Source organism: Leptopilina heterotoma, unplaced genomic scaffold (genome assembly GCF_015476425.1).
Source record: "Leptopilina heterotoma isolate Lh14 unplaced genomic scaffold, ASM1547642v1 Lhet_16, whole genome shotgun sequence".
Classification (NCBI taxonomy): Eukaryota; Metazoa; Arthropoda; class Insecta; order Hymenoptera; family Figitidae; genus Leptopilina; species Leptopilina heterotoma.
Genome location: NW_025110874.1, coordinates 137,880 through 150,389, shown reverse-complemented (window position 1 = coordinate 150,389; position 12,510 = coordinate 137,880). Strand labels below are relative to the sequence as shown.

General features: G+C 25.1%; 1 protein-coding gene across 2 annotated transcripts in view; it reads left to right on the top strand.

Annotated features, from left to right (window-relative positions):
- Positions 1 to 3,013: 3,013 nt before the first annotated feature.
- LOC122498823 overlaps positions 3,014 to 12,510 on the top strand; it is a 32,978-nt gene continuing 23,481 nt past the window's right edge. The window contains exons 1-3 of one of the 2 annotated variants that reach the window (XM_043606764.1): positions 3,014 to 3,142; positions 3,220 to 3,379; positions 3,557 to 3,729. In XM_043606764.1, the coding sequence (XP_043462699.1) occupies positions 3,099 to 3,142; positions 3,220 to 3,379; positions 3,557 to 3,729 (377 nt within the window). In that variant the 5' untranslated portion in view covers positions 3,014 to 3,098. The remainder of the gene's footprint in view (positions 3,143 to 3,219; positions 3,380 to 3,556; positions 3,730 to 12,510) is intronic. The other variant, XM_043606765.1, reaches the window with a different exon arrangement.

Here is a 12,510-nt window from a genome sequence, read left to right as displayed (position 1 = left end):
TAAAAATCCATTATTTAACAGGGAATATGCATTACTTATTTAACAAGAACCCTTAATTCTTATAAATTGACACTAATCCACACAAAAATAAACGTCAAGACTTATCAACTTGACTAATCAGCTACTCATCTCTATTTAATTAACCATTTAATGAAAACTACCCTTAACCTTTCTCGGACCGTAACAAATCAGTTTTTAAAAATTTGTTCTCTTTCAAGCAATAAGAATAATTTTTAAAATTTTTTAAATGTATTTTAAAATTTTTAATTTATTTTAATTTATTTAAATGTTCAATTTTAATCGAATTTTGGAAAAATAGATGTCATTTTATAACAACTTTATTGACTGAAACATAGTTATTAAGATTACGATAGTTCTTTCTATTATGAAGTATAGACTTTGAAGGTAGGTTAAAATCTAATCTAATTTTTGACGCAACTTTACAACTTATTACCTCCTGTGTGAAAATTTGTCATGGAAGTTTCTAGGTACTATATGATTCATTATTGTTTCTAGAAAGTTTTCTATATTGTGTCTATTGTCATTTGTAACCCTTCAGGCAACTAGTTGTTAGACAGTTGGAAAAGTATAAATACTTTACAGAATAACTAGATGAATTCTAGAAAATATTAGTCAACCTAGAAAAGATGGTCTGGACCGTTTTGTTATTATATGCACATGTAAATTAAAATAATAGGGGAGAGGGCCCCAAGATGGACATCTCTTCGATTGATGGCTCTAAAATCCAAACCGAATAAGATATGTTAAAATGTTTTATACTAAATGAAAGTACAATTTATTAGGTAACTTATGGCCACTGAGATAAAATTTTATTTTGAACTTAAACATTTTTTATAGCATTTTTTCTGATTGTTAAAATTTTTGACCAAAAAAAAAGTGGCCCCAAGATGGACACCTTCTTAAAAATCACTTTAAAGTGTGGTAAATTAAAGATAAACATCCTGTATTAATTTTTAAACTAATGTTTAATAATTTTATTCTATTTACTAGGAATAACATTATTAAAAATCTTAATTTTATAACTTGAGAATAAAAAAAAAATAACATATTTAACTTTAATTTGACAGGTTAAGATATATCGATATATCGAATTCTCTAACGATAGCTCTACATTCCATGGCGGTGTAAAAATAAAAAATCTCAATTACGAGGCTTACAAAATTATTAAAAAAATTATTAAAAATTACCCTAATAAATTAAATTTATTAGGGTAAATGACACCATTTTTTGAAACCCAGAAAAAAATTGTATACAAACAAAATAATAATAAAATCATTTTAGAATATTATTATATGATAAATAAATAATATTATAACGATAAATACCTATCTAAAATCAAAAATTTAAATAACTTTATCGACTTGAGAAAAATCGGAAATAAAACTTTTTTTGACAAAAAATTCAGGTGATATGCGCAGTAGAAAAAAAACTGGTTTTATTTTTTAAATATGCATAAAAATTTTCGTCTATACAAACAACAAAAATAAAAAAATTGAGAAGATGCTGTCACTTTAAACAAAAATTTTATAGGAAATGTCCATCTTGGGGCCCTCTCCCCTACTTTTTTAGTGATTTTTACAAAAGATAAAATAAATAATCTTTTATTTTTATAGGGGGTCCGGGGTAAATCCGGTCACTTGATTTTTTCAAGATCGAACAGTTTTATTTTTTTAATAGTAAAATTCGTTTTATTCCCCTCTTAAGTATTATTTATTATTGATAAATTATGAGTTCTACAAAAGATAAATATTGGTTTAATAAATAATAAATATAGGTTTCAAGAATTACAACTATGGATTTAAATAATGTTTCATTATATTAAGAGAAAAAGAAATGTAGTTACATACAATTTTGTATTTAACAAGTTAAAAATTTTATTATTGTTAAAATATAATAGGTAAAATTATTTTATTCTAAATTTGATATTTAAAGTAAGTGATAAACTTTACCCTGACTTCACGTGACCGACTTTACCCTGAATGTATTCCTCACTCTCTAAATCTGAATTAGTAGTTTTCTACTAATGAAATAGTGCGGATTCGTTTACTAATTGAATTAGTAACTGTTTTTACTAATCGTTAGCAGAAAATTTACTAATTTGAAATAGTAAAAAATACGTTCTACTAATTGAATTAATAATTTTCTACTTGCAATTAGTAAAAAACTACTAAAAATTAGTAAAAAATGTTACTAATTCAAATTGGTAAACGAATCCGCACTAATTCAGATTTAGAGAGCACGTTTCAGAATAAATTAAATTAAATGCTTTTGAAATCAAACAAACCCGAATTGGAAGAAAAATCATTTTCAAATCAAGTATACATTTGAGCAGCCGTTTTTAAAAAGGCGATCACTGCGGAACACCATTAAGTTGAGTTCATAGCGTCAAATTGCTAGTGACTGGATTTACCCTACGACTGACTTAACCCCGGTCTCCCCTACCTATTAAAATATATTTTATTTATTTAATAAATTTAAAATTTACTTTTTTACTTCTTATTAGAGTAAGCAATTTCTGGAAATATTTTTAGAAATAAAATTTTGTTCATTTAAACGTTAAGATATCTAGAAACATTAAAATTAAATATAATATTTAATATAGTATACAATATACATACATTATCTTAAAAAACATTTATTTACTATGTTTCAAACCGACTGTTTAAGTGCAAACATCCGAATATGTACTATCTGTCAGAATAGGAAATTGTCTACATGCCTACGTTATGTCTTGTAATTGTACTCGTACTGACATTCAATATCACCCCGTTGTTGACAACGCTGATGAAGCACTTCACCAGTGGTGCATTTTCAAATGAAATTGGAAAAATTAGTTTAAATTATTATGAATTCTCAGAATGACTTGGCAAATAAATATAGAAAACCATAGAGATGTTATACATATTTATTGAAACAATTATGAAGTCAATGTCAACATGTGATGAAAAGTAAAATATGTGGCCAATCCCCGTTATAAAATCTCTACAAACTTCCTAGTCTTCCTGAATTCTTCGTATGCTCTGCAGTTATTTTGTAAAAGTGCTCATCCATAAATAAATAATTTTTTAGTTTCAGAAATGGAAATTTCGAAATTAAATTTGTATACAAATAATAAACACAGGTAAATTAAATAATTTTAGTTTACTTTAGAATAATTATTCTGATTGACAGACTTTACAAAACAACATGTTATTCCAGCAGAATTAGTATTATAGTTATTTGGTTTTTAACAGTTTTCAAATTTTACACGTTTCCTTTAATTAATTCGGAAGAATTTAATGAAAATGAATTGAATGCATCAAGATCATTATCGAGACAAAAACGGTATTTGATATTTCCTCGAGGAAGTAATGTTCAGGTAATATAATTTTCTTTATTATTCATGTAACGAAATAAAAATTAATAAAAATTTTTTTTCTTTCTTTATGTTTTTAAGTTAGATAAATAATGTTGTAATGAAACATAACATCAGATTAAAATTATTCTTAAACATTATTTTTACCAGACATATATTTTCGAAACTTTAATTTTCCAGCTGGTTTATTGTTTGACAATTGGAGCTTATGGCAGAGAAGGTGACTTAGTTTTGGGAATGACAGCAGCATTGGCGTGGGAATTACCAAACAAGGTGGAGCAAAAATTTAAAAAAATACTTCACAGAAAAAGTAGAAGCATTATTTTTCCAAAAATCGAAGCATTTTTACAGTCGTGAGTATTTTTACTATTTTTATTTTGTTTTTAGTGATAATATTAATTCCAATGGACAAAGTTCAAAATTCTAATAAATTGAGGGTCCCGATCCAAAAACAGGTTACAATTTTTGAGACTTAAAATTTTTCCCTTCTTAATTAAAATAAATGAAAATTCTAATTTCTTGTACGGATTTCGTATTTGTATGATGATTACAAACATGTTTTTCAAAAAATTGTAACTTAAAAATATTTAATTTTTGATTTATTGGACAATAATTTTTGTTTTAAAAATGTTATAACCGGTTTCTTTATTCAGGACTTTCAATTACATTTGATAAAAATTTTCAATATAAATAAATTTAATTTGATTATATTTACGTTTAATAGACTTTTAATTTAATAAAATCTTCAATTTTATATTAAATATAATATCAAAATAAAGACAAAAGTATTTATATTAATTTACTGAACTTACTAAACTTGTAAGTTAATATTTCCATTTAAACTTTGTTCTATTTGAAGATTTATCCGAATATTTACGAAATAAAATTTTGAGTGATCAGTTCTATTATGTAATGCTTTTTGAAGTTTCTGATTATTTTTGGATGTTTTGATTTTGTTGAAGAAATAGAAAAATGAAGATCGTTTCTAAGGTGACAACTAAATAAGCAACGAAGATTTGTCTTTCATTCATTCTTTTGTCGCCAACCTCCGAAGAAAATATTTTATTTTTGATTTAGTTAAAATTTCAATTATAATTTAAGTATTAATTTGTCTGTGTGCTATTTATAAATAATTTATTTAATTCCGGTAAGAGAATTTATTATATTTTAATTCAGTAAAGATTTATTTAATTTGTATTTTAGTAAACTTTGTTGATGTGATTTTTATGTCCATCTCTGATTCAGATTTTTATTTTTAATACTGATTTTTTTATTGAATTTTTATTATTAATATTCTTTTGATAATAACAATTTATCTAAAAAATATTTATTTAAAAAATTAAGCTACAAAGTGTTACACTAATCCTTCAAAAATTAAAAAATATGCATTTTTTTAATTTTTCATATTTTTTAAAAATAGTTATAACTTTTGTTAAATATTTTTCAATCGGAAATGGCTAAGATTTTAAGATAGACTAATACCTAAGAGACTGTCAAGTTTCTTTTTAATCAGTCTTTGGGTTTTTACAGGACAAAATATTTCGGACAGACCGATACATACATGATTTATTTTATTGTCATTTTTAAATTTCCTACTACTGGAAAAATTTTCAATTTTTGAAAATTAAACATGCTGATTAAAACTGTAGTAAATTTAATTGAATAAATCTCATAATTAATTTTATAAAATTAAAAATTTTTAATAGGATTCGACGAAACAAATTAAAGTATGGGTTCCATTACAGTATATGGTATAAACGTTTATAGTGATTTTTAATTCGGTTCTTATGGCATCAATACGAGAAATAACTCTCCACTTTGGAAACAAAATTCTTAGTGATCTGAATCTTCCTTCTTCTTCCACGTGTAATCATTTAACAAACACAGAATATATTCGAGGGACCAGAAATAAATAAAAATAAAAAAAATAAAATAAATAAAATAAATAAATCAACTTTTGTCGTTTGTAAAAAAAACGAAAATTTTCTTACAGTTGAGCAAACTGAAGTTTATCGTAACATTCTTTTAAACAAAGATAGTCCTTTCTTAAAAAATGCACCTCATGAAAAGAATCGAAATATCTCGAATGGCTCTCGAAAAAAAGTCGAATCCTTAAAAAGTTTTTTAGCTTTAAAAGCATATAAAATTATATGTAAAATTGTTCATTACAACGCATTTATTTTTTCTTTCTTAAAAAGTATAATTTTGTACAATCTTTGTTGTTAAAATTGCACTTAATAATGCAATTTAAAAAGGATTATTATGTCATGTGGCATATAACCTCTTATTTCTGTTAAAGCAATCACATGATTGGCCTTTAGTTAAACAGATCACCAGATTGGCCCTGGCAAAAATAGCGCGCGCTTTTTTGAAACTAATGTATTTTATAAGAAAAAAAGTATTTTTTTTTGTTAAAATTATTAAAATGTTAAATTAGAATACTAAAAGAATATTTAAAAAACAACATGAACAATATTTAAATTTAATTATATATATATATATATATATATAACCCCCTATCTCTATTTTTATATTTATTTTAATTTTTATAAATTTAAAGTAATTTTTTCTTAATATCAATGCATCTTAATAAATTGCATACAATACATGACAAAATACACATAGATTTTGACGTAATGTAACAATCGTTATAGACCTTTTTTATCTATATGTCAAAAATTAGATTAAACTTTGACATATATTTTGACCCTTTTTAACCTATAGGTTAAAAAGGCGTCAAATTTTACATAGATTTTGACGTATCATAGATACGTTTATTGTCCTTTATTGTACCTTTTTAAGTTGTAGTTAAATAAAAGTCAAATTACACATAGATTATGACGTAACTAAATGAGGGAGTAAAAATAAAACGTCAAAATAACGTCAAAATGATAGGTGTAAGAGCAAACACAATTTTAAAATTACCTTACATTGTTAGGTCAGATGCCAAACCTCACCTCATCATTAAGTCTGCGCGCGGAAATTGTTTGACAAATTTTGACGTCTATGTCAAAGCTGCCCTCAAACTTGACCTAAATTTTGAGGGTAGCGGGAATTCTTTGTCAAATTTTGATGTGTAGGTCAAAACTGCCCTCAAAATTGACCTAAATTTTGAGGGTTGTGAAAATTGTTTGGCAATTTTTGATGTGTAGGTCAAAACTGCCCTCAAAATTGACCTAAATTTTGAGGGTAGCGGGAATTCTTTGTCAAATTTTTACGTCTGGGTCAAAACTGCCCTCAAAATTGACCTATAATAACGTAATGTGAGGCCGTTATTTATCCTCTTTTTGACCTACAGGTCAAAAAATAGGTCAAATTAGACATAGATTTTGACGTAATGTGAGGCCGTTATTTATCCTCTTTTTGACCTATAGGTAAAAAATAGGTTAATTTTGACATAAGTTTTGACTTCCCCTTTGGGTAGGACGCCCTTACAGAATCTTAAAACAGCGGCGGCGGCGATATCTTTTTGTAATATAGGTAGATATTACAATATTATAATTATTATTATTAAATCAAATGTATAAATAACTAATGTATATATAAAATATATAAACAAACAAAAATATATTTTTTTTATTTAAAAAAATATCATTTTTTACAAAAAATTCAATTGTTAATAATAATTTTTATAATATTTAAAAGAAAATTTAAAGAAAAATTTTCTCTTTATAAAATTCATTACAAACATTAAAAATTAATTTTCAATTTTTTTTTATTAAAAAGAATAACATTTTTTACAAAAAAATTCAATTGTTAATAATAATTTTTATAATATTTAAAAGAAAATTTTAAGAAAAATTTTCTCCTAATAAAATTCATTATAAGAATTAAAAATTAATTTTAAGTTTGAGTTAAAATATTAAAATATTTATTATTTTTTTAAAATATCAATCACTTAAACAGAATAAACAGAAAAATTTATCTGCAAAATATCAATTATATTATTTTTAAATATTTTTTCGAAAAAGCAAAGAAATAATTTTTTTTATTTAACAATAAATTATTCATAATTAATTTTTAAGATTTTTAAATTGAAAAAATTTAACAATTTCAAATTCGTTGTGTGTGAAAAACAAATTAATAACATTTTTTTAAAAAATATATAATTTATTTTTTTTTAAAATAATTATTAAAGTTTTTAATATATAATTTATTAATTATATTTATATTTTTATAGGAAAAAAATTGTACTTTGAAAAATAGTTAATTAAAAATTTTATGAAAGTTACACTCCTATAAATAATCTTTTTATTGAATAACACAAATATCAAAAAAATTTTCACAAAAAATTAAATTTACCAATTTTTTTATTTATAAAAATTTGGTAAAAAATTTGTTTTATTATAGTGATAAAATATTAAATAATTATTTAAAAAAATATAAATTCTAAAAAATTTTAATTCAAAAAGAATTTTATTTTCTTATTATTTTGTGAAAATAATAGAAATTTGTATACACTCGAATCTTGATTAAACGTGAAGTGAGGAGGGATCAGAAAATCTCGATATTACGACTGCGTGAGGGGCTCCCACTTCTAGGAAATTTATTTGTGTGAAGGTAAGTAACTGCAATTAATGTCATGTGCATAACGATGCGCAAATGTTTAGCGCGAATGTGTTTCAAATTTAAGATGAACTGTCAAATGCTTACAAATTTTTGAATCATGGAGGCAGCTACTAATACAGTAAGTTTGAAACGTAATTAATTTTACAATATCAAATAAACTATATAATTTATAAAAAAACAATTCTTTTTAATATTAATTTTTTATTTTGAATGTCAAAAAATTCTGGATTTCTCAACTTGTTATATTTGTTTATTATTGTTTAAATAACCTTAGAATTAAGTTTTTTAAAACTTTTTAAAATAATAAATTTTATTCTAGTGTTTGATAAACTTTATCAATAAATGTTGAAAATTTTTTATTTTTAGTGAGTCATTCAATAATTTGAAATTAATAAATATTAAATAATTAATGAATCAATGAATATTAATTGTAAATTTAGAACTATATTCTGTGAGTTACAAGTGATAATATTGATGATATTTAATTATTTACAGAAAAGTACGTGAAACTCACTTACGATTGAGAAAAAATTGAAATACTGCAAAAATTGGATAAAGGTGTAAAAAATTATAAAATCTGTGAAGAATATAAAATTAGCAGTTCCACGGTTTCTACAATTCTAAAAAATAAGGAGAAAACAGAAATTTATTATAAAAAATTTAAAGAAATTAGTGAAAATAGAAAATGGAAACATATTAAAGATTGTGTATTTAAAAATTTGGAAGAAACAGTTTATGCGTGGTAATGTCAGAAAAGATTAATTGGAGAAACAGTTTCGGGAATACTTTTACACGAAAAAGCTAAATTTTTTTATGAGAAGATAAAAGAAAACGGGCAAATTCCTGCAGATCAAAGTTATTTTAAAGCTAGCGATGGGTGGCTCGATAATTTCAAACAAAGATATAGTCTTAGGACTCTTTAAGCGAAAGGAGAAAAAGCTTCAGCAAATGCAGAAGCCAGTGAAAACTTTGTTTCAGAATTTAGAAAATTTTGTCATGACAATAATTGACAATAATTATGAATTGGAAAATGTTTATAATGCCGATGAAACAGGACTTCAATACAGGTCATTACCGGAAAAAACATTGGTTCTAGCGAATGAGAGAGAAGTATCAAGCCATAAACTAGTAAAGGATCGCTTTACAGTGATGGTATGTGCTAATGCAACTGGATGTCATCGAATTCCTCCCTTAGTAATTGGTAAATCAGTAAAACCAAGGTGTTTTAAAACAAACGAGCCGTTACCTTTACATTATCAAGGTCAAAAAAGGCGTGGATGGATTCTAAAATATTTCTTAACTGGTTTCAAACGATTTTCTTAACAAGTGTTAGAGACTTGAAACCTAACGCTAGGTAATTGATATTTTAAATGAAAAATTCTAGTATTATTTATTTTTTACAGTTTATTGACGCATTTCTTATTTTTAGCATTCTTCTTCTACTGGATAACGCTCCCACACATTCATCGGCAGAAAAATTAAATGATATCGACGACAAGTGCATGATTATGTATCTTCCTCCAAATGTCACCAGTTTAAACCAGCCAATGGATCAAGGCGTTATTTCAGCTCTAAAACGGCATTACAAGACAGCATTTTTAAGGGAAATATTGTTAAATGATCATAGTACCAATAACGAAGTTGTTGAGTCAGTTGAAAAGTGGACTATTTTAGATAGCATGAACGTTCTTAAAGAAGCTCGGATTTCTCTAAGTCCAAAAACTCTTCGAAACGCATGGAATAAGATTATTCCGAAATCTAGTCCAGAAAGTGGTGAATTAGTAAACGAAAATATAAATTCATCGAATAACGAACTGATTAACTTAATAAATCGTATTCCTGGAGGAGTAATATGTTCTTCATCAGAAGTGAATAATTAGTTAGAAGAAGAACAAAATCTAGCAACTTTTGAAATAATTAACGATGAACAGCTCTTAAACAAGCATGCAGAGCTAAATTTGTCAGTAGAAAGAGAATTAGAAGAAAACGATTTTGAAAATGATGAGAAATTCGATGAACCTGCTGAATCTGAATCCTTAAATATGCATGATGTTTTTAAAGCTGCTTAGTTAGTACATAAATGGACTCAAAATAATAATAATTTTACAGATGAAGAGCAATTGACATTTACTAAAGCTCGAAATCTTGCTTATGACTCATTTTTCTCATGACTTTTGTAACTTTGAATTAATTTGAATTGTGTTATTTCTGCAAATTTTGTTATATTGACATTTCTAATTAGTTTTTTTCTTTCATCAAATAAAAACTGTGTTAAAACTTTAAAAATTGTTGTTAGTTAAGTGTTAATTGTATGTACAAATAAATTCTATTTATTTAATAATTTTTATTGACTAATTTAAAACTAATTACCACAATCTGCAGATAAGTAACTTAACCCATGTCTTACAGTATGATAGATTTTTGCTAATTCGACTGAAATTATTTTATTTTCTAATTTACTCTCTTTCTTTGGAAAGAAAACTGTTAGCGATTTAGAAGTTTTTTGGCTATTCGATGCAGTCACATGATCCTTTGTTTCTGCATGCCTGCTTATTGCCTTTTTGCCATCATATTTAACACATATTTTTGGGCAATCTTTGCAAACAAGACATTTTGCATAAATTTTGTCGTTATCTGCGGCTATCCAGTCTTTAAAAAGTGAATCTGTCAACCATTCCTCTTTGAAGAGACAATTTATTTTCCGGTCAGAAGTAGTTTTCTTTGGCGTCGACATCTCAACAGTTATTTATATTTCTATAAGATAAATCTTACCTGAAAGAGTAGCATTCATATCATAGAAAACAGTTTTATATATTAGCTGAATTAAAAATTAAGAGATTCAAATTGATTAATAAAATTAAATTCTAATTTATACTTATTTTTATAGGTTAGATACGTTACTGAAATTCGCGTAATAATAAGTACAAACTATGATTGAATTACTTACCTTTTTTAAACAATATATATTTCAGAAAATAGAACTAAATAATTTATCACAAACTGTTTAATTAAAATTATTAATAGAAAACACTAATTTAAATTAATAATACATATATCAGTCTATTTAGGCTACATTTTTAAAGGGAAGTGACAGCTAACGCATGCGTAAAGCCCTAATGAGCAGGGTTCAGTCTTATGACAATAAAATATTGGACTGGACCAATCAGGTGATTTCTTTCTTTTGTGTTTAGAAACTATAACCATCTGATTTGTCTAGTAACTAAATTGTCCAATAACGTATCGCAAATTCAATTCTTCATCAGAAAGTAATATTATGGTGATGTCACAACTACCATCATAAAGAAAAAAATCGCAATTCACAAAAACTGTTTTAAGGGTAAAATCATAAAATATTTTTTTTGTCCTACCTGCACGGAAAGTATGTCATTTCGGGCACTTAAGGCGGGCGCAAAGTAACACATTACGCCCGGGAGTGGGAGAAGCGGGCGGAAAAGTATTTTGCGCCCACTTGTTAATTATTTGATTTTCTTCATTAAAATGCGACATTGTCGACTTTCTTTTTATGTTGACTATAAAACTGCAAACATTTTCAACTTGTTTTATTTTGTCTATAAAAATTTGCAATTTTTTTTTTTATTTTCTCTAAAAAAAATAATGAGATATTTGGTTTTGTTCCCATTTCGTTTATCAAAATTGTCAATTTTAAAAGTTCCTGTTTCAGTTTTGTTCAATTATTAACTACTACGTTCTAAATAAATACTATGTTTCCAGAATACATTGTTTTTTATTTCTATTTTAAAACTTCTATCATTATAGACTTCATTCAATATAATGTTTATATAGAGCTTAATTTTTAACTCATATGAGAGTTTAATCGTGCGTGCCCTCAATGCCATACTTTCCATGCAGTTAGGACAAAAAATTATGTTCGCATCATGGGCGCAAAGGTGATTGCGCCCTTGTTACGAAAATAACTATAAAAATTTATCAATTTTGGAGTTTAGCCGGCCTAGGTGGCAGCCCTTTTTGATAATTTTTCACAAATTTCTATTCACACTCGCTTTTGTTTTGAAATGGTGGGGGGAAAAGAGGAGAAATGTTTCTCGTTATAACGAGAGTTGACAGCTCGTTATATCAAGAACTCGTTATATCGAGACTCGTTAAATCAAGATTCGAGTGTGATATTACATTTTTGTTTTCGTCAACAATTTTATATATATATTATTATATAAAAATAATACAAAAATACCAACACTTAAATGTGTTGCGTGAGAAATAATAATTTTTTTTAGAAAAATACTTCTGGTAAGTCTTTTATTTTTTCTCTTTAATCTTTTCTTTCTTAAAAAAAAATAATCAGACTTCTCTTTTTTTGCTTTTAATTTTAATTAAAATAATAGTTTTGTTTAATCTTAATATATATTAATTTTAAATATTTTAATATTAACCTTCAAATATAATAATAAAACTTTTTAATATTGATCTTCAAATATAATAATATTATTTTAATATATAATATAAAATTCTTCAATATTATTTATTAAAAATATATTATTACTTAAAAGTTAATAGTAAAAAAAATTATTATATTATTTAAGGTCATT